General features: G+C 33.0%; 1 protein-coding gene across 3 annotated transcripts; it reads left to right on the forward strand.

The window, feature by feature from the left end:
- Positions 1-148: 148 nt before the first annotated feature.
- LOC128179429 (serine/threonine-protein kinase 38-like) lies at positions 149-25,151 on the forward strand. Of its 3 annotated transcripts, none has more exons than XM_052846861.1 (14): positions 149-309; positions 5,791-5,933; positions 12,515-12,566; positions 14,201-14,323; positions 17,432-17,515; positions 17,887-18,010; positions 18,642-18,796; positions 19,141-19,243; positions 19,553-19,614; positions 20,032-20,149; positions 20,259-20,382; positions 20,852-20,947; positions 21,429-21,517; positions 22,123-25,151. In XM_052846861.1, the coding sequence occupies exons 2-14, from the start codon at positions 5,806-5,808 to the stop codon at positions 22,272-22,274; spliced, it is 1,410 nt and encodes a 469-aa protein (XP_052702821.1). In that variant the 5' UTR covers positions 149-309; positions 5,791-5,805; the 3' UTR covers positions 22,275-25,151. The 3 variants fall into 3 exon arrangements, with proteins under 3 accessions (XP_052702821.1, XP_052702803.1, XP_052702812.1); XM_052846843.1 differs by lacking the exon at positions 149-309 and adding an exon at positions 1,785-2,284; XM_052846852.1 differs by lacking the exon at positions 149-309 and adding an exon at positions 1,804-2,167.
- The last annotated feature ends 1,548 nt before the right edge of the window (positions 25,152-26,699 follow it).

Raw genomic sequence — 26,699 nt, forward strand, 5'->3', positions numbered from 1 at the left:
ACATAGCTGTCTCTACTCAATATCAGTTTATATTAAAATCATTAATATTTTATGTTGGATTTGCAAAAATACAGTTTTTAAATGTATTTGGGGTATGTGAATGTAACTTTAACTTTTTTGAAGGAACTATTTTATGACCTTATCCTTTTTCTTTGTGCGCATTGATTCATTTCCGGCAAGACACATCGAGATTTTTTAACTGTGCTAACTGAAAGGAAGAATTGAGACGATAGATGTTTCTTTACCTTAAATGTTTTTTGTTTAACCGCTGCAATTTGGAGACTCAAGAATAAACTCCTTAAGGCCCGGGTAAGACTAAATTTTTCCATGTAAATATGATGAGATGTCACCCAAAGTTCTTAAAAAGGTGCATGAAAGTCAAGTGTTGTAGTTATATTTGAATAATAATGTGATGGAATCAGGACTGCAGCAGTCATCATCATTTATCATTTAGGTTTAGGTTTACACTTAAATGAATTTGAAATTACGTGACATACTGTTATGTGATGACTCAAATGTCATTAACCATAAGTGGCCACTATTTTGATAATTTAAAAGTCATGGGGTAATAATTACTTTAGTTAAAATTATTTTTATATTTCTGTGAAAGTTTTTTTCCATATGTTATTACTTTAAAGTTTTTGGTAATGACAACACTGCATAAAGAGCATAGATCTTTAAAGGTCTATGTTGAAATAGTACTGCAGTGAGAAATGCTACTATTTATAGAACTTTGTGATGAATGTCTTGGAAAGTTCAACTTTAAAGCTCAGTATTATACCAATATTTTCAAATAACCATAATATTTTTATGCTGAATCTCTAACAGATTACCTAATGTAAAAATAATTTAAAATAGTACTTTACATTCAGTCCTCTGTTACATATATAACTTAATTAATTATAATACTTATTTAGAGGATTGTGATGATTATGTAGAATTTGAGAAAAACCAGTTAGGTCAGTAGATATTTCGAATAAGAACAGATAGTAATCATTGTTTATGCCACTGTACAGATGCGTTTGGCCACAGCTGTACTTATGTTATGCTTCAAAGTGAGATTTTAATTTACATGCTCTATTTAGCACATCTAGAAGTATCATAACAAGCAAGAATGAAAAGAATTATTTTGCATATGATGGCATCTTATTAAGAATTTGGTAACAATAACTTCCTCCTATCTATACAAATGTTGAATACAGTGGTTACTGTGTGAACATATAAATTGATATTTAATGTGGCAAGTCATTAGTAAAACCCGAACAATGAATCTCATTTTCTTTATCTCTGTACTCTTCTAAATTCATAGTATAAAGCATATTATACTATAGTACCGGTAAACAATAGTGTATAGAGATTCTCAGGAGCATGCTAGCAAATGAGGTGAAATATATATGCTGCACATTTGTATTGAAAGAAGTGTTGAAGCTCAATTCAATAGAAATACATGTATATTATGTTCGTTGCATCTGTTATTAACTTGTCTCAACTCCTCACAGCCCTGTCATTTAAATTTTGCTGCAAAGAGAATTAATGTTCAATGCTTTTTCAAAAAAAGATTTAAATTATATTGCATGCTCCATTGTTTTGTTAAAACGACTGTCAGAGTTTTTAAAACAGTTAATTTTATTTTTGCAAGATGTATAGATAAATGATCATGTACAGCCTTCAACCTGAACCATTTGAATACCAGAAAAAAAAATCTGATTTTAAAATTCAGACCTTGTTAAATTTCCTAAGCTCTCTATTGCGTGCCCAACGAAGGACACCTCTGCCTTCTATGATTACCACAGATATTGGGATGTCAGGGTAGGAACAAATCATAAAGGAGGCTTGAAAACAAATACCCGGTACCTGGAACAATTTTATATGGGTGGGTTAGGACACAAGTTGAATTAGGAGGAAGTTGTTGTTGACACAGTGTGCCCTGTAATGTGTGTCTTTATTGACTTGGGTACCTCAATGCAGTATTTATAGATCCCAAATAAGTTGATGATTAGATAGAGATGAATCAATATAAAGCGATAAATACATAGTCACATGACTAACTCATCCAGCAAGCTCTGTCACATGAAATTGCACAGTGTGTATAGGTAGATGAAAGATTTAAGCGGAGCTCTTTGACTTGGGATTTAGGCGAGGATATGAATGCATGGGTAACAATGTGGTACGTACAAAGTGTTTTACGCGTGGACGCCAGACTTCCTCTTTTCTCTTGGAAATTCAAAAGGGAGAGGGGGAGGATGTTTATGAATTCATGCTTGTCACTATTGTAAGGTTTCAGGTAAATTGATTTATGATAACATGAAGGTGAATATCATTTATGTACAGCTAGTTTCGCATGTTTACCATAACATTTAAAGTCTCTGAGCAGATGTATAAATACTAGAAATTAATAGGTTCAGTGTTTAGTTTGTCAAGAATATACTAGACGTGACTTGGTAGAATTTTATAAAAGACTGTTGGTGCAATATTTTGCAAGAGCCTTTTAAATGTATTGAACTATACTAGGGGTGAAGAGGTCTTATTTTTATAACTATGGAGAGAAGGAGAGAGTGTTGTTGAGACCTTTGTGTGTGTATATTTAAACATATGGAACCCCTCAGATTACTTTAAGAATTGTGTTAAAAGTCAGTGCTGTTACTTAAGGTTAAAGTATCCAGAACCTGTTATGTATTCATTGTAGACAAATAAGATCAGATTAGAGAGTGATAGGAACAACATTGTCTACACACACATTAGATAGCATCTTGTCCATTACACAACACAACCAACACATATCCTGAGGGTCAAGCAGGTGGTATTAAACCGTGTTGGTCTAATTAACCCCCATAAAACTCACATTTCTCTTCCCGTTGGTCATTTATCACCCCTCCAAAAAATAAAAGCAACCGTTAGATGTACGTTATTTTAGTGTTCGCTCTCCTTTTACTGACCAGTGCTAACTAAGAGGGCTTTAAAGTAAGTCTTGTGTCACCTTGATTTAGCTATCCCACAAGAGCACTGGTTTATTATCAAATGCATTTTGGCCTCGGGGGCCCATGTCTCATCTGTGTTATGATCATGCCCGGAAATTGCTCTATGCTCATCATTACCAATTATAGACAAAATACAGGAGGAATCGGTAGTCATACGTCAATTTGGGTTAGTGAATACACATGCATAAGAGCACCTGGGACTGGTCAAAAGGTAGAAGGAAAACATTAGTGTAAGAGAAATAATGGAGAAAAGGCTGGCTCGATTAGAAGCTCTGATCAGGCTCTTCACATCTGAACAGGTACAATGTTGTACTACACAGGGCAATATTTCTCTGCTTCTTCTTGTGGATTGAGGGGTGTCATGGTTGGGAAGAGTGCCAGTGGCTAAATGAATGGCTCCTCTAGTATGGTGTACATGTACCGGTATATATGATACAGGAAAAGTTCCAGTGCATGTATAATGAGAAAAGGTCCTGGATCTATGTCAAAAGTAACAGAAATGCTAACCACATGTCTTAAATTGCTCTGGGATATTCATCATATGTATTGTTACAAAAAAAAGTAGAATCTTTAACCTGTTTCTGACACTTCACTAACTTATCATTAGGAAAACGAATGTAATGTATGTTAGTGTTTGGTCATCAAACTCTTATCTTGCTATATGCATATTTTAAGAGACGAAATAGGTGTAAACGTGATTATGTGAATTGTTGATGTTTGTGGTATATTCTTTTACAGCTCTTATATTACCTAAAAGGAAATCATTTTTTTTTCAAGGTGCAGTGTATTTGACATTTGTCAGATTTCCTGTGTCTCATGTTTTCCTCGGTCAAAGCACAAAACCAGAGCGTGTGTCCTATATATTGCACAATCGGCATCAGCTTTCTAGTTTTTATGTTGTTTTTATTCTAACGACTAGGCTGTCATTGTCAAAAATAGCATTGTTATAATGATACTAGATAAAGAGAAGTTTGGGGTGGGGAGAATGTCTCATATGATATGATAATTTAGATAGTTATTCTTTTTTGAAATCTAACTAACGTAAATTATTTATATAACTATGTTAGAATGTAAGAATGTTTTGTGAAAACACTCGAGTGCACAGCAGTGGTAATTAGCTGTTGCAATAAAATACTACCAATAGGAAATGATAGATCATATTTATAATTACTGTGCACAAGTTAATGGGGTCTTTTATAATTTGGTTCAGTAGGCCAATGCAAGTGATGTAAGATTTTTTGGGATACTAGGAATAAGAAGACTAAAAATGTTTTGCCTCTTGAAATGCGACATAGTACAGCTGGTGTACCCCAAGGAGTGAAAACTTCCAATTAGCACCAAGTATAGGGAAAAAAACCGAACAGGAAGATCAGCTGATGTTTGTGGTTTGTTGTCAGCGGTGGTTGATTGTCAATCATGTCGAAATGATCTAGGCGTAAAATGAGCAGATTTGTGGTGAAGTCAGATGCTGCGATAACCTTCATGCCCGACTGATGCTTCTTAATAGAATCTTTGTTTTCTTCTAAAGGCAACTTACTGTTGGTAATATGTGGCTATTTATAGAGTTTTTACACGAAATCAAGTGTAACCATTTATCACCTACACAATGCATCTTCAGGTGAATTCAAAATGAAGTTGGTGTATGAATTGTTGGAATACAATTTATGGTCAGAACCTCATAAATTTTTATGTTTATGTTAATTTTTTTTAAAAGAATGTATTGTATACATTTTAATTTTTTATCTTTAGGAAACACTAAGAAAATAAGGTATCTTGATATATTCATGTTTTTGCTACATTTCTGAAATATCTTGCTTCATATTCTCTCTTGTGCTTGAATCGCACAATCAAGTAAATTGTCTATGTAAATGGGTCATCGTATGTACATTTGTGGCATGCAGCAATGCATATTTTATCAGTTTTATGATCTGTGGGGGAAAAGAGCTGACATGATTGTAATACTGACTTGCTTTCTACATTTTGGCATGAAAAATATGCCCTGACGTTAAGACAACTTATAAGGCTGGAAGTCTTAATTGCCATCATACAATTTCACCTTTTTCTCTTTGAGACCCCTAAGGGACTTATGTTGTCATACTTTTCCATCATTTTTCTTTTCAATTTATTTTGGATTCCATCCACTTTTATGTTTCATTAGACTTTCATTCTTCAGATAAAGTTGTTTGGATTTAGGAGTCAAAGTTTTCTGAATGCTTTTTATTTCCAGTGATTGGAAAGTTTTGACCTTTGTCTTGGCTATAAAACTGAAGCAATATAGCAAGCTAGGGGCTTGGTCCTCTCTTGACATTCTTCTGAACAGCAAAACTGTATCCGTAGTAGTGTTTGTTTGGTAATTAATTTTGTAAATCATAAAACTGACATTAAGTTGAATTTCATATTGAGGTTGCATGTCTAATCTATATAGGATGGGTTGTAAAACTGTCATTTGATGAATTTAAATTTTGAAGTAAGCACTTTCTAATCTTTTCACCGGAAAGGCCACACTTACTGGTACCTTTAATATGTTGATTTAATTTACAAAATCTATTGCCGTGGCAATTTTGTTTTTAGATAAATAACATAGTAAATATTACCTATATGTTAATTGTACTTCAGTTTTGATTAAACCTATCAAAGTTTGTGCATTCTCAGTGTGCCTTAAACATGTTAAAAAGGGACATGATTTGGGATAACCTACTTGATTAGCGTAGATTTCCTGTTTGAATTTCAGTGTAGTTAAAGAGATATGTGTTTTTACTCTATTTATTACTTCACACACGCATCTATTTATATATAAACTTTGCTGTTGTAGAGTCGCCGCTCCAAAATGGCCACTGTTGGAGAGCAGACCCCCATTGTGAGCAATCACACCAGGGATAAGGCAACAAAGGCCAAGGTCACTCTGGAAAATTACTACTCCAATCTAGTGTCTCAGCATGAAGAGCGAGAGAACAGGTAGGTCAAAGTTGAAAATCACTTGGCTGTGAAGGTCAAAGGTCAAAATGTCAGTCATTTATGTCAAGGTTGCAGTTATATAGCATTGAATTTGATCAAAAGACTTAATTGTATCAGAAACTCATTTTGTTATAAATTTGAAATATTAATTGAACATAAAACTCAAATGTGGCTTCATGAACCAACAGAGTCAAAGGTCAAATTGGGTGCTCTTTAAATTATAGATAATTTCAACCAACAAATAAGAACACTGTTGATGTACATTTTATCACATTATGAAGGCAATAATGATTTACTTTAAGCCGATCATTTATTTATGATTTATAAGTTAGGATGATGGAGAATTTATTGTGATGATAATGATGTTCTATCACCCAGTCAGAATTTCCATTTGCACCTTCATTTAAAAGAGGTGTTTATGAATCATCTTCTGTTGAATGGATTTTCAATCTGACTGGACTGTTTTATCTTTGATGTTCACCTTTAAGCAGCAGTCATTTCTTGTTGGACCTTCTCTAGCTATAGTATTGATCACTGTTAGGATGGTAGCAGCTGTGTGCAGTGCGAGTACAATAGGAAAAAAAGCTGTGAAAAAAAGACAATTTACACAGAAGGGGTAAACTCCTGTACATCAAACACAGGATCCAATTATACAGAATGTGGGCTACATATAACATCCAGGGTCTGCTCAATAAACCTTAATGAAACATAAAGACAGATTCTCATTACATTAGTTAGGTTTCACTGTCTGTACAACATACTTAACACTAGGTTACCTGGGTAAAGAACGCCTAATTGCTGGGCTTTTTTTGTTCATGTGTAAAAAAGTGCAAAAACTCATCTAATTGTTTGGCTTTTTGTTCATGTGTAAAAAAGTGCAAAGAACTTCTAGATTTGTGTTATAAGCCATGTTCGACTGGGATGTTTAAAATCCTAAAACATCTGAGTCATGCAGCATGACGTTGCTTTGCTGATGCATCTAAGGTCTTTTAAGGTTTTACAAGTAGAACCGTTTATTGCTTTTTTTCTATCGGAATCTCTGCAAATTACATATTCAGTTTGAAATTCCCACAGACAGTGGTTTGTTTTTTCTTTTCTTAGAAATCATGATATGGAAAGGACATGTCTGGGTACCCATTACACTCTAGATACTTTAATTAAAGATCATTAGAGGAATGGTTCTTGTGATCATGTAATTTTAAATGAGTTGTCAAGTTTATGTAAACAAAAGAGATCGAAAATCAGTAGGACACACTAAACTGTGAAAAGAAATGATTAAAAAATGATTATCAGATAAATTCTTTATATCCGCTGGTAACAAAATTACAATTATAAAATTTGCATTGTCACCTATTAATGTGATCAAAAGTCTTGTTGGTACAGTAAGGATTAATCTGGATGTAACCAACTGACTCATGTGTATAGACTGTACTGTGACAAACTCATAGTGAAACATTTTCTGACTTTGTCTAAGCAGCTTATACAAAACCTAATCAGCCACACATCAGTTGGTAATTAAAGATTTTACTTAAATAGAGTGATTGATTAAGAATCTTAGGAATTGTATGAGGAAAACTTTGTCTTTTGACTTGAATTTGCTATGATCTCTGTAAATATCTAATCTGGACTGTTCGGTGGATTTTTTTTTGTTTCTCCAAAACTGATAACATTTTCCAAACACTTCTGCATTCAAGGATTTTGGTAATATGATCATAAAATGTTTGTTGGTTGTGTAAATATACCCCACCCTGAAATGACTTGCAGATCTATTATCTGAGGTCAGTATGCAGTGTTTCTACCCAAGTTTATCAGCAGGGGACGTGATTTTATGCAGATGGAGAAGCAAAGCCTATGAATCCCATTTTATGCCATGCCAACATATTTTCCGTCTAAAATTCTGTAACATCGTTGTGATGTAAAAAAGTGATATAATAGATATTGCTTGACATTCTGCATAATATTGAATGGCAAGTCTTTAGCAAATGGAGACATAAGGGTCTCTTATTGTTTCAAGAAAAAAAAGCATGATTTTCATGTTTTAGAAATGCTGATCTTTCCAATAGTAATGTATAGTTATATTTTGTCTAAGGCCAAATGGAGTAAAAGATCTGCATTTTTTATCTGTCTTTTGATAGAGTAATTGAGCCATTTGTAAAGTTTTTTGGGGTCTGTATGTAATCTATAGGTAATTCATTTTGCTCAGGACTTTGAAATCAAGACTGCATGAATAGCTTATAACTGCCAATTGGGATATCGAACAAAATCAATTTGGGTCTGATTAGGACAATAGAAGAACATGGTTGCGCAATGTAAAGTTAAACAGCTGTGTAAGCGTTTTGTATTCAGTAAAGGATTTTTCGTTGTTCAAGGGTCAAATTATTGAATATACAGTACAGCTCACGAGTATCCCGACAAAAACACCGACCACCGTGTTTGAAAGTCCACGCTGAGCGTGGAAGTGTCGGTACCTTTGATCTATTGTTCTCTGTTACGGCCACAGAACGAGAAAAAACACGGTGCGACACGGTGCAACGCGATGCAACACGGACAATAACACGGTGTAACACGCGGTATTTACCTGTGAAAAAAAGGAGGATTTAGGAATAAAACTTATAAAGAATAAAATATTTATTGATGTACGTAAGAGAATCAAAGAAAAAGACAAAGAAATAGAAATAAATAAAAATTTTATGCAGACGTATGCGATTGACACGGTTGATTTTTGTTAATATTAAAAATCGATATCGCCCACACAAAGGTTTGATAAATTAAAACACTAACACATTCTTTTTAAAATTCCAATAAACGGTTCCATAAGTTTTTGTTTCAGTCCGTTTCTAAACATAGTAGTAATCGTAGTTACTGTAGATTGGCAGTTTCAATAGTGCATAGAATCATAACTGTGATCTTTTCTCACTTGTACTCTATTCAAAGATAACAAATCTAACGGGTGGTTGAAAACAAATGTACTTTCTCTAAATAATATAATTATACAGCTTTATATCTAATATATTTTCAAATTTTCTTTCTTTTATACATATGTGTGATGTTCTTGTCCATGTAGTACCGCACGGTATATATTCATAGCGCTAAGAATCCGTGGATCGGTACTTGATAATTTTTTATTTCATCTTTATAAGCAACTTGAGTTTAGAAATTATTTGTATTCCAAGAAACTACTCAGTATTGCAATAATTACTGTTTGATTGTTTAATGATCGTCATATAAGAGAGAGAGAGAGAGAGAGAATACCAGTGTGAGTTTAATGTAAGTACATTTTACTTGTAATTCAGTGTAATAAGTTAGATTTATAGTTTCCATTATATTGAACCCTTTTTCCTAAAATTGCGATAGAATATATGCAGTCAAGGTCCACGTGCTATCCCTGTCAATCAAATCAGCCCGCGAGATAGACCACGTGCTCCTTCCATGATATGGAAAAAATGTCGTTCTAATGTTTTTTTAAGTCCGCCAAATAAAAAAAATGTTTAACAATGAAGTATTCAGTGTTTGAAATGTTTAGTTTCTTCATTCTTATACTGCATGCATGAGGGTTGGAATATTACGTTGTAAAATAAATCTCTCTCTCTCTCTCTCTCTCTCTCTCTCTCTCTCTCTCTCTGTGTGTGTGTGTACTTTTGTGCAATCATTTTAGAATTATAAGAGTTCTATTTGTATGAATTTAATTCATTTATTTTAGATCCATGGTTTTAATAACGATTTCAACACAATGACTAAAACTTTGTAAAGTTCACGATGTAATAAGATTTTTCGTTAAAATTTCGACGCTATTTCACATCAATAAAGTTGTGTTTATTCTAAATGCTTGCAAAAAGTTACCGGTATTATCGCATTCATCTTTTTAATCAATCAGGGGTTTTTTTGTACATACATGTATATGTGCCAGGTAAATAATTTCTTATCGCAAGTTAATACTTTGTGAAATTCCCGCATTTATAGAGTTGCTGAATTGTTCCCCGGATCAACGCGCCGATAGTCTTATGTGTAGTTGTTTGTGTACATATTTTCAGACAATTTTTTTGTTTGTTAGAGATTAGGAAAAATCATTGAACTAACAAAGTATTGTATTGTATTGTTTATTAGTCAACAGCTGTACAGCTCATAGACATATACAATTAATATACACATGTTATAATACATATACTGGTCACTTGAAAAAGGCAAGTTTATACATGAAGTTTTCTGATTACAAAAGCATTCTTAATATATTTACCTAAATTGCACAAATCCTTTACATTTTGTGTTGACAATAATAGAATTAGTTTAAAGACAGAGGGTTTAATATAATAAAACTTCTTAAGGAATTTTTCTCTTAAGTTACAGTAATAGGGACATTTCAATATAAAATGATATTCATCTTCTATATCTAAAGTACATAGAGGACATAAACGTCTTTGTAATGGAACATTGTTATATCTGCCAGTTTCGATGGTAAGACAATGGGATGATAATCTTAATTTACATATAAGTTTCTTATATTGTAAAGGAATTCTTTTTGTTAGATATGACTGCAAGGTACAATGATCAACTAAATATCTATAGATTGTACATTTGGAAGAGGCATTTATGTCAGCTAGTAAAGACTGTTTAAAATTATCAAAAATACGTTGCTTGGCGATCGTTAAAATAATTTCTGGCTTTTCAAAAAATTGGTTTTCCCATAAGTTCATTAGCCCAATACTTGTTAACATATTCTTGATCTCTGCAGCCCAGTTTTTACATTTGTTTTTACCTAAAGTTTCATTATACATATTAACATAACATGAATTCAAAATGCAATTTCTTGATGATAAAAGTTTCATCCAATATCTTAAAATACGTATTTTTCTGATACATTGCAGAGGCATTCTGTAGAGTAGAAGTAAGATATATTCAGACCATACACACGACGGGTTGTGATGAGTTACCAAACGGGTGTTCGCGGAAAGGTGTGAATAACGGCATCTCGAGTACACCTGTTCAGACGTCCAAATATACACACAGTTAGTTGTAAATTCCAATGACACCTAACAAAACAGACAATAACACCTGTTGTGTATAGAACCCAAGATGAAAGACAATGCTGTGTATCTGATCAGCTTCCGTACATCGCACGAGTGATTTTTTCATGTGAAATCACGAGGCCAATACGAGCTATACGGAAATAAAGTTGAAAATTATTTTATGAAATGCGGGTATATTTTTAATACATGTACAATGCTTGAATATAATTTAACAAAAGTTTGTACATGTATTTATCTATAATCTATAACATAAAGGTGATTTTTTGTTTATTTATTGCTACATAAATAGCTGAAGTCCAAATTATTCGAGTCCCCGGTAATATGGGGTTGTTATTTACTACAGCACATCAACAGCGCATGTTTTTAGAAAAACATGATCTGAAATGTTTTCATTTTTCATTTTTAATTGGTTTAAAGAAAGGCTGTAAATTAATTAATAAATCAGAAAGTGTTTACAGATAACAGAAATAAGACGTTTAAGCTCCCGACATTTTAATAGGATCGTCTGTTACAACATCACGTGTGTTAAGGAAAAAAAAACAAGATGAATTAAATTGATTTGAATTTTGACTATATATTAATTGATTATTAAATATTTTTTGTGAATTTATTTCAATTTATATAAGAACAAATGAATGAAAAGTTACCCATTTACGTCGAGTTTTCAGATCACAAAAAATTAACTTCACGTTGACAGCCTCGACAATTTTCTGGGTCCGTGCAACTTAAGTCGACATTCTTTTTTTTTTAAATATGAAAAGGATATATATGTTTCAACTCTTGTTTAGCCATAATTTCTTTATTTCTAAACACGCTATTTCTATCAACGTCTCAGGTAACGATATCCACGGAGTAACACAGTGGCCACGGAGTTACACAGGCGGCCACGTTGCGACACGGTGCTTTTTCGTAAATTTTCCAATACACATACACGGTGTCACACCGTGTGCACGGTGCGACACAGACCGTTTTCCACCGTGTTTTTTACACGGTGGGTGTCGGGATACTCGTGAGCTGTACTGTAGAAGGTATATCTGTCCTGTGGCTCCTATATCATGTGTACAGTGTTTGCATTGACGTTCAATGGTCAGGAGAGGAAATTTCAATAAATGTAAAATGAATGTTACCAGGACTTGCAGTTCTCAATAATTAATGCTTCATTGATTGTCATATTCAGTTGCTTTGAATTAAATATGAGGTTCAAACCGAGCAGGAGAAAGTGCTCATTCTCTTCTCGTTTATTAAGATGCACCTTGTGTGTGCCATACAAATCAATGGTTCAAAAGTGCAGAGACTGTATCATACATAACAAGTCAGCAGCTGGTCTGTGGCTATTGAAATCATGTAATGAATTTAAGACACTGTAAAGAATTGTAATATTTGCAGCATAATAAATCTGTAAATAACTGTATATAACCCAGTACGCAGTCCTCATAAAGTCCTATCTAATAATGTTATGTTGTACATAAGAGATGTCGGAGAATCATACCAAATGTTATATAACACATAAGAGATAAAAGAATCTTTGATGTTCCTAATGGTGTTTTTCCTTTACAGGTACCGCCTTTTGGAGCAGTCGATGGCCACTGACGGCCTCTCAGAAGAACAGGTAACAGCTCCTTCTGAAACCCTCACAGACATATTGTGTTGCTCTTGGCTGGGTTGCTGTGTTTTGATTTAAGTTCAGCAGCTTTTATGGTGACACATCTGCCATATTTGTTTTAGGGGCGTTTACCTCTTGTGCTAGCATTTTGTTCTGTGATAGATAGGTACAGGGAAGTCAGGATAATGAGAGTCAGTGGGTATTGACTTGTTACACATTTGGTGGGTGAATATTTGTCGTCATCTTCCCAAGTCAAGGGTTTCTGATTTGCACCGCTTCTCAGTCAAGGGTTTGTGAGAAGAGATGCGGATCAGAAATCTACCGCTTCTCACAAACCCTTGACTTGGGAAGATGATTTGTCGTGGGGCCCTGACTTGAAGGCATGTCAAGGTCATGCAAGTAAAAGGTCATGAACTTCTATGTTGACAGATCTCTTGAGGTTAGCCAGAGTGTTTTTCTGATGGTAGAGTAAACAGTTTGTTGATGGATTCCTATGGATCAGTGTCGTGGTGACACTATTAATGTGTAATTTAAAATCAGGTAGATAACAGTACGATCCAAAGAATGATAGATAAGTAACAACTAAATGACAGCAGAGAGATAGGTTATTCCAACGTAGAGTTACCGGTAACTGCTAATCGTGAAGGAATACCAAAGTTAATTTCATTCAAACCACACAACCTTGTTCATATCAGATTCTGATTGTTGTTACCTTATAATCAGTATTAACCTTATCATTTGCTAATTGCTATTTCTTATTTTGCAAATTATGTCATGGTCATTATGCAATAGATCCTATAAAAGCTAACCATTAAGACCCTGATGGGTAATCATTAATTCCTGATCCAGGTCTTTCTTTCATAATATTTATTTTTACATGTTAAGTACATATTACGCTTAGAGGTATGAATCAATAGCAACTAGGACCCAGGCAGCATAAACATGTGTCACATGAATAGACTGCTGCTGCGTGCAATGACTTGGATATTTTACATCTATATCCGTCGATCATGATCTCGTGCACAATCACAGGGGACGGTAGCTACGGTAATCCATAATCTTTGTCACATCATCGTTTCAAGTTGAACCAAAGTATCTTAAGTATCTATATCTGAAATACATGTACCAAATGTTAGAGTCAGTTGGAAATCCCAAGTTGCAACCACTTTTATTATTCATTTTAACCTCTTGCATACTTTGAATCCTTGGATATCATAAGCCCCATTAATTAAAGTTTGAGGCAACAAAGCTTGGTTGTGCAGATATATGTCTTGCTACTGTATGTGCTAATACATGTGTTAAAAAATATTTTTATGGTAGTAATGTTCATGTATGATGAGACACTTCCTTGAAATAACTGCTGTATACTTAGTAATACACTTTTTTTCTGTGTGTTAAATAATCATACCACCAAAATATGACATCATGGGTTATATATATCTGTGCCTTGATTATGAGAGCCTTTGAAGAATTTTTAATTTGATGAAAAACATGACCTTGTTAGAAAGGTACATGTAGATCTAAAAACTATTTCTTAAGTTTAAATAATATCTGCTAATTTTCCGGAAACCTGGTACCTTATATGTACAAACAGATTATGTATTCCAATAAAAACTTCTTGACTTAAAATATGATTGTAGAAACTGGAGAGGCGACAGCAGCATGCTACCAAAGAAACAGAGTTCTTGAGGTTGAAAAGGTCAAGGTTAGGGGTAGAAGATTTTGAGCCAATCAAAGCTATCGGAAGAGGAGCTTTTGGAGAGGTGAGTTTTGCTGCATACTGCAGGTACTTGTACATCAAGCCAATAGTGGAATCCAATGTTGTGCGCAGTTGGAAAATGTCACATCATTAAGACAGCAATAATTTGAAATGCATCACAAGGGTACTTTATGTTGAAATTGATGTAAATCACAGTATTACAGCAATAAAAACGGATCAATTACAAGGAAAATATGTGAAGAAAGGAAAACATTATAGAACTTGTTTGCGGTGCAATGCCGTGCAAGGATCTTTTTTCATGAATTTGACACAAATTTCCTCGATGGAAATGACAGATAACAAAGAAGAGAAGCCACCTTGAAATTGCAAGGTCTATGAGACTAGTCAAGCTAGATTAAAGTAAATAGAAACATAATGAAGACCAGGTATGTTGAGACATGAAGGGAGTTAGAACGAAACAGAAACAGTAAACAACTGAACCGTACATAACAGGAGATGAAGACCACTTAGTGTGAAGGCACAGACATAGAATTCATTTGTACAGATTTCTAATTCTTTATTCAGAAGACGCTTATACATGGATAAAAAAAAAATGTCCTGCTCTTGTTCATAGCTCCTGATGTTGACCCCCTCAAAATTATGTAATGCAGCACAGGAAGTCACCTGCATTTAGATCAGATTTGGTTTACGAACACCCAGGTGACACATGCAGTACATTTGTTTGCTTAAAGAAAACAAATGCTGTTAAACTTTGATTGGGTGCTTGTTTAACATGATCAACAACACCTTGCACTTGGATCCTGTGTACCATAAATGATTCAAGTCAGCATAAAGTTTCCTGATGTTCATGCCCTTGAAGTTCTTCATTATAAATCAGAGAGAAAATTTAGGTGTAGATGTTTGACTCACAATGTGCATTATATTCTCACACACAGCACAGTGGGTTTCTATTTTAACATATTGTTAATGACCATTTTTTGGGTGTAACATCATGAAATTTTAAGAGTCAGTGCGTCATTTAGTCCCACAAACAGTAAAACAGGCTTGAAAACTGGTTTGACCATATCCAAAATAGAAAAAGTCAAAGTGTTTGTTGCTTCAAGGTTGTTGTGTCTGGTCAATGATTCTGATGGGATAATTTGTGACAAATTAAGGACACAGCATTGGGAAGCTCTAGTGTAGCTGGTACAGAGCACAAAGTCGCAAGGAGGCAAAGGAAGAAATCATTCATAATGTACTTATCAGCACAAGTGTAATTTGCTTCATTGTTTGATAATCGCCTGCTCCGTGAATCACTGCTTCCTGTATTGGCCAGACAGTGTTCATCTGCACACACTCTGATTCAGTCTTGTAAATAATAAAAAAAAAATAAACCCAAAAACAAGTTGTCAAAACCAACAAACTGAAACAATAGGATGAGTAAACTTCTTAAAAGGTCAACAACGAATTTGTTATTCATGTATTTCTGATGAATTGTTTACACCTTCCAAATCTAATAATAAATGTTATCAATAATATTCAAATTCGTCACTTTAATACATTATTAATGATATCTTTTTTTCATAGTAGGGGATCTAAGGAGCATACAGATTGTTAGACTTTGTAACTGTAAAGTGATTGTGATTAAGAGATTCAAATGTTATAAATGGGCATTACAAAAAAGTACCATCCATTTAAAATTTGGAGTGGATATTCTGCTCTATGTAGTAAAGGTGTACCTTGCATTCTGTAATGCAGATTAAAAGGGCAGGTATCAAACCCAAACTGAAGAGTTTATTTGTTCTAGATAAGCTTTTCTTGTTATTTATGGATGGCAATTACCCCGATACAGCTCAGGTTATTGGCTGATCCCCATCGTCTCACTGTCACCAGCATATTGGATCAATTCATTCTGGATGCCTTTAATTTGCCTTTTTAAACTTTGGCAACATTTCATGGCCCACTTTTTTTTTGGATGATGTTTTTTTTCTTCCAAGAATTACCTTAATTTCTTTACTCATAATATATGTTAGATAAACACTGTATATAATTGTTTATATGGTTGGACTCATCTGAATTTTCCAGGCCACAAACTTTGATATGTTCCTAAGTGGCTAATGGAAACCAGTTTGAAAATTTATGAAAACAAAGCTCTTTCTTAGTTGTTAACCTTGCTGTGAAACAGGTGGGATACTAAGTCCATTGTACATAAAGAAAATTCCTCACTAAAACTAGGGCAATGAAGTCTACTTGAGGAAGAACTGTCCAATGACATTAATTTTATTATTTTCTAGCTGGTAGTAACATTATGTAAAGAAAGCTAAATATAGCCCCTATTAAACAAATCCCAAAATAGAAAAAAAAATGAATGCCCATGTTGAAAGTAGAATTTTTTTTTGATAGTTTGGGTCTAAGTACCGTTAATGTTTTTAAAGTTTAAAAAAAAATTCTTTTTTAAGAAATGCAGGAAGTTTTACTTCTTTATTGAACAGTCATTATGTCATTTTGTTGCACAACCTCTCTTTTTTTTGTTTCCCCAATAAAGACGATATCAACTTGAAAATGCAAATTATTTGAAATAAATCACCGCTATTGATATTGCAAATGCAGTTTAAATGGGGAACACGCAAAAGCTCAATATTTCCTGGTTAATCAACTTTTTTCAAGATGATCATATCATTCTATTGAAATTTTACAAATTCATGGTAGGACTTTATTATAATTCACATTTGTGTTACAAAGTTCCCTTACGAGATTTTTTTTCTTCAAATTAAAAGCTGAAATTGCTGCTTTTGGATAAAAATATGTATTTCAAATATATCTATTTCTTAATTGTGGATTAATTGAAGGAAGAAATTAAAACTGTTCTTTTTGATGTATTTATGATAATATAAGAAAATATTAGCAATTGTTAGAAATTGGGTACAGGTATCATCGGTAAAGAAACTATTGATATTAATGTTAAATTGAAGGAAATGGTCATACTGTACAGGGTACATTAAAGAAAGAAGGTATCTAAATTCTGTTACAGCTCCCAAAAGGGAAAAAATTTGACACAATATTATTTATGTAATGATATGAGTCATGTGTGATGTATTTCATGTATTGTGTGATGTATTTCATATGTGATACATTTTGAGTTTTGACTAATTGGCGTGTTGTTGTTTAACAGGTTCGTCTTGTTCAGAAGAAAGACACAGGTCATGTTTACGCCATGAAGATTCTCAGGAAAGCAGATATGGTTGAAAAAGATCAAGTAAGACTCAGCTTCCACAGATAATAAAATCATGCACCAATCGCATTTAATCACAAACCAAGATCTCTGCCCCAAGTTTTCTTACTGTTTTTTTGTTGGGGGGCGGGGGAGGGGGTAGGTAGGCAAATTTTTTTTTTTTGGGGGGGGGGGGGGGTGGTAGAGAATGGGATCACCATTTCAGGCTCTCTGTATATATTACTGACCAGAGCAGTTAATAAGATATTTCTGTGTGAATTTTTCTGAATTTGTTTTAATGTTTACTCATAATGTGATGAAAATGTGCAACTGCAATCTCATAATGAAGAGTTGTATGTTCTTTTTGTAATTAAGGGTTAAGTTTTGTTGTCTATTGCTTACTTTTCTGTTTGTAGATTGCTCATGTACGAGCCGAGAGAGACATCCTGGTAGAGGCTGACCATCAGTGGGTAGTCAAAATGTATTATTCCTTCCAGGATCAGCAGAATCTATACCTTATCATGGAGTTTTTACCAGGAGGTAAGCGTAATAGACTTTATTTCTAAATCCAGTACATGTATTCTCATGAAAGATGGTTTTAAATAAAAAAAAATGCTACACACAGCATAATTATGATGAACATGAATCTGTTGCATGCATTCAATAAGATCTTGGGTCGGACTCGCAAGTAACACTTTATAGGGTCCAGTTTATGTCAAATTGATTGGATTCTCAGTGGTTGAGCATAAAACCAAATTAAAACAAATACTTGAGTTGTTTATATCAAAATATGAAATTTTAAAGAATGTTGGTAATTAGAATTTATTTTGGCTTGTTTTTTTTTTAATTTCCTGGGTAACCTTCACCCAGAACATCTGTAACTTTTTTAACAGTCTTTATTACATGAAAATGTACATGCAAATAAATCTTTGATATGACATCAGAAGGAATAATTAATAAATTAACAATCTACGAAAATTGGTCACTAGAGATTTTAATGACTCCACAGTACACCACAATGTGTATAATCCTATTTTGATATACTTGTATATATTACTGTGAATTGCATGTGGCAACTTGAGTTTCTGGTTGCAGATTTGTTTGAAATGCTCTGTTGAATGTTACCAAAAATTATAAAGCTAAACAAAAAACGGATATCGTTGTACTTCAGGCGACATGATGACGCTGCTGATGAAGAAGGACACACTGACAGAGGAACAGACTCAGTTTTATATCTCTGAGACAGTGTTAGCCATAGACTCTATACACAACCTTGGCTTTATCCATAGGGACATTAAACCTGATAACTTACTACTAGATGCCAAGGTAGGTCCTAGCTATAGGCTTGTATGGTTTATCTGTCTGGTATGTTTAATATCTTGTACTTTGAACAATGAGAAGTTGCTGTGTCATTATTTTAAAGAGGTTTTAAGACAGTTCACTAGTACATTATACACATGTATCTGATACTTACACATTTGATGATGATGAGCTGAAGAGAACAAAAACATTTAATGACAGAGAAAGTGCTATTTCTATTTACCAATGGTTCTGTTGAGATTTATTGGTAAAAATGAAATAGATCAATATACAGGATTTGAAGTTATCTGAGAGGTAAGCTTCCTTGAATAGATCTACTAGGTATTAACTTGGGGTGTGATATTTTACAGGGACATATCAAACTCTCAGACTTTGGCCTTTGTACAGGCCTCAAGAAATCTCATAGAACAGACTACTACAAAGATCTCAAAAATGCCAAAGCTGGGGACTTCAGTAAGTAAACCTCAGCCACTGTAAAATAAGAGCAAGTTATCCTTGTCAATTAGCAAAAAAAAAAACTACTTTTCAAACCTCAAATAACCATACATGTGATAAGATTATATGTAGTGATGTGGTGACTTCATTTAAACAATTCACTACGGAATTAAATCTTGAAATGTACATGTAATTTATCCAACTTCATGAAATATTTACGTTTTAATTTTAGAATTTATAATTCAAGTAAAGAGTTATTTTGGAATCATACAAGCATTTCAAAGGTACAAATAGTTACAAGTGATTACAAACTTTTCTCATGTGTAGGTTCAAATCCAATGGATTCCAAACGCAGGGCTGAAAGTTGGAAGCGAAATAGAAGGCAGTTGGTGAGTAGCTATGAATAGCAAGGGAAATAACTCATAGACTTTTGATTGTTTAGTGGCAAGTGAAGGGAACCATTGAATATTTATACCAACTTATAAAGTGAATAAGATGAAAAAAATCTGAATTTTGTTTGGAAATATCATAGAATGTGACAAAATAAGTGAATAATCCCAATTCTAATTCATAATGGATCAATACTAATGTACTTATAATGTACATGAATCCCTCAAATTGTATGCAATATTAACAATAATGACACAAATAATTATTTGTGTGTTTGATGATCAATTTGAGAAACTGCTTTTATGAAGAAGAGACCAAAAATTAATGTGAAATAACATTAAACATGTACTCTGCAAACTATGCTGTTATTGGAATGCTAAGACAGTTCTTTTATCTTGTTCTGTACTCATTTCCAGGCCTATTCCACAGTAGGAACACCTGATTACATTGCTCCAGAAGTTTTCATGCAGACCGGTTACAACAGCAGCTGTGATTGGTGGTCTCTAGGAGTCATCATGTACGAAATGTTAATAGGTAGGTCACGTACACGTACATGGTATCATTGCAATCTGTGCTGAAAATTAATGCGGACTTTCCCAATAATTTAGGAAAACTGACCTGATTATTATTTGGATATTGTCAGGTTATCCTCCATTTTGTTCTGAAAATCCACAAGAAACTTACAGAAAAGTGATGAACTGGAGAGAGACACTAGTTTTTCCGCCCGAGATGCCAATTTCCAATGAAGCTAGGGATTTAATTCAAAGGTTTGAATTATTTATTTTATGAAATTAATGCTCTCTATTTGATATTAACTCTCTTATTTATGAGATAGCTCAATAACTTTGATATAGACTACCATAGTTTATATATGATAAAATAATTTTTTTATGATGACTCTCATCAAGATTCTCTAGTTATACATGTATATAGTTGTAGCAACATGTTTCATGACCCAACCTATGTTTAAAATCTTAAATATCAGTACATGTATAGGAGACGTTAAAAGGTTGGTTGCTGTGAGAATTTTTTGTTACAACAAAATTTTTATGATAAAAATCTCAAATTTCTTTGCACTCAAATAAAAATCAGTTTCCTGTAAATATGGATACACTACGGGTTTAATATTATTTATGCTTTAAATTTCTTTACAAACCTTTTTGAATAAATGTTAATTTTGATATGAGTTAATATTTTTAGAGTTTTACAAATTAAAATTTTTGTGAACATTTTCAGGTTTTGTTGTGATTCAGACCACAGGATAGGTGCTAGTAATCCCGATGAAATCAAGTCCCATGTTTTCTTTAAAGGAGTAGATTGGAAGCACATAAGGTAATCTTGGTCTCAACATGAATCTGAAAAATATTGATAAGGAGGAACAAGAACAGAACTCTATAACTGATAAATTTATTAAGAAATAAACAGCAGGTTCACAGGGATATGAACTTGGTTGGTCTCGTGATCAAATCCCGTGAATCCCAAAGTGTTCTCAGAAGATTGGATACATACCAACCAAGTTCATATCCCAGTGAACTTTTTAACTTGCTGTTTATTACTTATTTTTATGTTTGAGAATGGCAAATCATTCAGAATTATCAAGTGTTTTTAATGTTTACAATAATGCAAGCAGGAAGTGCATGTAGTGATCATTGTGATGTAATTGAAAAGTTCACACAGAATTGAAAGTTGTTTATATAAGGAAGCATATTTGCAAATGAAATTATCATTCAATGAACAAGTATATAATATTTGTATAATAAGTGAAGTTTTTAAAAATCAATTTCTAACATTCTGACAATCTTGGTATGAACAGAGACAGACCTGCTGCCATTACTGTGGAGGTAAAGAGCATTGATGACACGTCCAATTTTGATGAATTCCCAGATATCGATCTCAAGTGGCGTAAGTACCTTTAGAAGAAAAAATATAAACAGTATATTGGAGTTTTATACAAGATATGGTTGATTTAGTAGCAGATAACAAACCTTTGTATGCCATATCTTGTCTAATCTGTCTAATAAAGATAAATCTTTGGGGAAAAAACCTGAATCCTTTAGTCCAAAGCATATAAAGTATTTGATTATAAGCACATTATTTATGGCTTGTCTCAATAATGCAAAAAATAATAAAAAGGCAAGATCTGTTTTGTGCTTATTTATTGATTATGACCTTATGAATTGCTGTAAACTTTTAATTAACACACTCGAAATTTAGAATAATCTTCCAAATCAGCTGAATAGAATAATCATGAGTAAGGACATTAGACTTAAACATTGAACTTTATCAATCTGTTTTAATCGCAAGTCAGTGTGTGAATGATTTAGCAATTAAAAGAAGCATACTAGGCACTTACCTGTAAATATGATTACAGCTAAAAATGTTTGTTTACAGTGATTTATTTATTCTTCAGTTTCTGAGAAAAAATTCTGCTTTTAAAAGTGATATGTGTATTCTTATTTTTACTGTCAGACAGTATAGTTTTAATGAACAGTAATTTTCTTTAACAGCTGCAAACAAAGATGGGTCCCCACATCAGGGAGCAAATCATTCCACAAAGGAGGTTGATCCCAAATACAAAGACTGGGTGTTCATAAACTATACGTACAAACGATTCGAAGGACTCACACAAAGGGGGCGCCAGCCCTTCCCCAACACGTAGGCATTGCCTGACCCCCTAGAACAATGGCACTGTAGTTATGTACTCCAGGGAATTGTGAAATCTCTCGCGTCATCGGCTCCTCCAGACAGCGGACACTCTGTGATATGTGTGAGAAGGAGCCGGTTACATTTGCCTGTTTCTGCAGCTTTCACTGTAATAGGAGGCCACTATTTAATGTTGACAGAAGGGATCTGTTTTAGAGGGAATATGTTATTATTATTTTTCTGACAGGAGCTTCATCTGTTTTTGTTATGGTTCTTTTTTTTCTTCACAAAATCAACAATGAAATGTTAATTTAATATAGGAGTTACAGTTTTAATGTTGTTTACTGTCATATGTAGTTAGCTTGATTTTTTTTTCATTTTTTTTTTCTTTTATTATTCCAAAACATGAGACAAAGATGAAATATTTCAACGACTGTTGGAATTGGATGTAATATATGTAGAGTGAGCACAAAGAATTCAACAATCCTTCCTTCTTGACAATTTATAACCTACCTGAATTGTAATGGTTAATGCAAACAACATTATTATAAGACATTATCTGTAAAATAATGAAAAAGACTGATACCAAGCTTTTAGTTTATATGTGCATTTTATTCCAAAGATTGCTTAGTGTGTTAAATCTGTGAAACATGCAAATTCTTGCTTCATTGTGGTACAATATCACCAAGTTATTGACTAAATCTTGTTGAAGAGTTTGACCTTTGATTGCAAAATACATTCCATAGTTATCTTTATTTATTATGATGTGAAACCAGTTTTTAATTTCACTTTTACCAATTCTTTTTAAAATAACAATCCTGAGATATTTGTTCAAAGGATAAGAGTTTGATAGAAAGTAAGGTCTTGTGTGGTGAAACTTGTCAGAATTTTTTTTAAAAGTGCAGCTGTCTTGCAGTATTCCAATCAAGTTTTCCCTGAAGCCACTAACATGAAAATCAATTGTTGTTCATGGATTAACAAAACATTGGCTAGTGCTCATCTTTTTTGTTACTTATGTATGTTTTTGTAGTAATTTCATTCACATTGGTAATCTGCTTTATTTAATTGTCTGACTCGGGTGAGATCCATTTTCTGTAGAAAGATGCTCTTTGGTCACAACTTAAAGAATATCTTGTTAAACATGACAGAACATTTTGGTTTTTATTTATACTTATTTCAGTTTTTTAACTGTCGCATACATTGTATGTATGAGAATTTGATTATCTGTCAAACAATGTTTATGTGTTGACTGAAATACTTTTGTTGTTGTTCTAAAGCAGGAGAATTTTTCCATCATATTTACAAAAAATACATTTTGAGGAAAGTTCAAGCAATAATTTGAATCCTCTTCCATATTTACTTGTTATTAACTGTTGGTCCTTTAATCACCCTCACTCCTTTATCAATCTACAAATCAAAAGTTCCACATTGGTCCTCTCAGCATTTAACCTGATTACTTAATAACAATAGCTGCATTTATTTTTACAATGTAGCAGTTCGTAAAACATGAAAATGCTTTTCACAGAAATTATTGCAAAAGCTTGTTCTTAAATTGCCGAAGAGCATATTGAAAAGAAATACTCTGCAACAGACTTGTATTTTTAAAAAAATGATTTTTGTATCAACAGTGGTAATAGGGTTAATACAGTATGTAGTTCAGTTTTAGTGACCAGAGCAATTGATTTTTGTTGCTATGCAACATATGGTATATATACCAATTCTATAGATTTATTGCTTTAACTTCTTTTTTTTTTAAATTATTAATTTGAAAAATCTCACCTATGCTTCAAATAAAAAGGAAAATGGCAGTTAGAATTGGCCCGGGTTATTAGATTATAGAAAGGACTGGGATAATGTGCACTTTTATGAACAGCATAGCTAAAAATATCCCTAACCTGTTATATGCTCCAAAATCCTGGGTTCATCTTTTCGTTCCTTGATAGCATCATGTGGATGATGTACCATGAATGTAGTCAACATCTATCAGTTTTTTAGTTTGTATTTGTTGGGGTGATAACGTAGTTATCAAGAACTTGCATAAGTTCTTTCATATCATTTAATTACTTTTTGCTAGCGATATTAATATTAAGCATTGTTTTGATATTTATGATGTTTTACGACAAGAGTGCAAGTGCTTTGGTGAAATAGGTTATGTATGCAAGTCGTGTGATACAATTGTTGATTTTTAAAATTATTTATAATTGTTTGATGCTGATTGAAAATATCTAGCATGATTAAGCTTATTGACACAAAATGAACGAGGGACAATAGAATGAGTAAATGTTGGGTGCCTATTCCAGGACATATATAGATGTTATAGGAACCTACGTACTACATGTACTTGCATTCATTTTGATATATTCCTCTTAATTTACCTATCTTTTTTTTCTACCTCATGTAATACATGTACATTTACAGATTGAAAATATCAATTGTAAGCTATTTATTATCTACATGTACTACAATAGGTACATCTAATGACATACACATAAACATATGTAGTATGTAGAGTCTTCAACCCAAAAAAAAGTGGAAAAAAGAAGAATTCAAATTCTATCCAGTTCATTTTTGAAATGCTAAGTGTCAATGTTGAAATATTTTGGTGCCATAGCATTTGTTTAGTTCTGTCATATTTGCTGTGATGTCTTTTTTTTATGTCAATTATTTAAACTCCCAAGAATTTGGAAAAAAAATCAATTTGAATGTTTGATTGCAGTCATGGTAGCAATAATTCTCAACTATAGTAAACGACAACAACAAACTGCTCCCACACTTAAAGTTCAGAGTGTAAAGTTCACCAAGGATGTGTCAGTCACTGTGATATATATATATAAATATATAGAATTGTCCTCATATGGTGGATGTTGACAATAAAAAAAAATACCAACAATAAGCTTTTCCTGTGTTGTGATTTGTTTGATGCCTTGATAAACTTCGATTGTATACCGATATACAGTTAAACTTGGATATCTCGAACACTGATATTTCAAATACCATGGATATGTCGAAGTGATTTGTAAGTTCCAACCACTTATTTTTAAAGTATTTTACCCTCAGTATCTCGAATACTTGGATATCTCGAATTTTTTTAAACATAATATGTAAGACATTTGCTATTGATATACTTGATTTAGCTGAAGCCACTTGCCACAAAAAACTTGAAAAAGATGTATGCTTAGCATACATGTATTCTGTTATCGCATCCATGCTGTTTAACATGTGAATATGAATTGTCAATTATCGGTACGCAAAAGACCAAAATATACAAAGTTTCTTTAATTACTGGTCTTGGCTATTAATTCAATCTGTTCTATAAAGGTCCATATCTCCAAGAATGGTGCATCTAGGAATGCTCAATATCAGCCGTATTTTGGATGCTGTGTGTCTCAGATGAGACAGAGTATATACAACCCTCTTCCTTTAACAATGAAGCATATGAGTGAATCTCATCCATAAAGCTTGACAGTTATTTATGAAATAAGATGCTTTTAAAAAAATAAACTCTAATTTTGACCCATTAAGAGTCAAAACTAGCTTCTACTAACGAATTTAAGGTTTCAGTCCATATTGGGACCTAATTTTTTAAAGCTTAAATATACATCATGTATTAAATACTCTGATATTAATTGAAAGCATTTTATGATAGAAAAAGATTTACCGAGAGAAATTTTCCAAAATATTATTAATTAAGCAGTAATTAATTAATGAAGATTGCATTAAGGTCTATGGGGACAAACACATTTTTAAAATAAAAAAAAAATAGTTAAAATTTTAACAAATGCAAACATTGAAATAATGTCCAAGTATACGGAGTATTAAGCCCAAACATGTATATCTGTTTGGCATTCAGATTCATTGAATCTGGGGTTATTATGGGTCAAAGAGAATTAGGGTTATCAGTCACAGATCATGTATATTATGTTTGTGCGAATATTTTATAGCATCAATGTTGGTTTTATTCGCCTTTTGACCTTAAGGTTGAACTTGTAAAAGGAAATGATGCAGTTCACTTTTTGCAAAGTATGGATAATTATAATAGACCTCGGGCCCTTCCATAAGTTTTATTTTTAATTAGTTGTTCGGGTGAGTGATGTGGCCCATGTATCCCCTGTTTCTTGTGTATAAACAAGTATGAATAATTTCATAATTTTTGCATGAAGACAGGTACATTTAACTATTATTAACTGACCCCCCCCCCCCCCCATTCCACCAACATAAAGATTGGATCCGCTAACTTTTTTAAAAGTAGTCCGGATTTGGACTTTGAACCTAATAATAATAAACGATAAATTTTACAACAATTTAATTTTTTAGATGAATTACAAATCTTCTTAAAATTATATTATTTGAAAATTTAATCCAGTCAGATTTAACACCAATTTGCATTCATTTTCGCTCTGCATGTTTGTTTACGCACTTGCTGACATCAAAATAGTTACGC

Source organism: Crassostrea angulata, chromosome 1 (genome assembly GCF_025612915.1).
Source record: "Crassostrea angulata isolate pt1a10 chromosome 1, ASM2561291v2, whole genome shotgun sequence".
Lineage (NCBI taxonomy): Eukaryota > Metazoa > Mollusca > Bivalvia > Ostreida > Ostreidae > Magallana > Magallana angulata.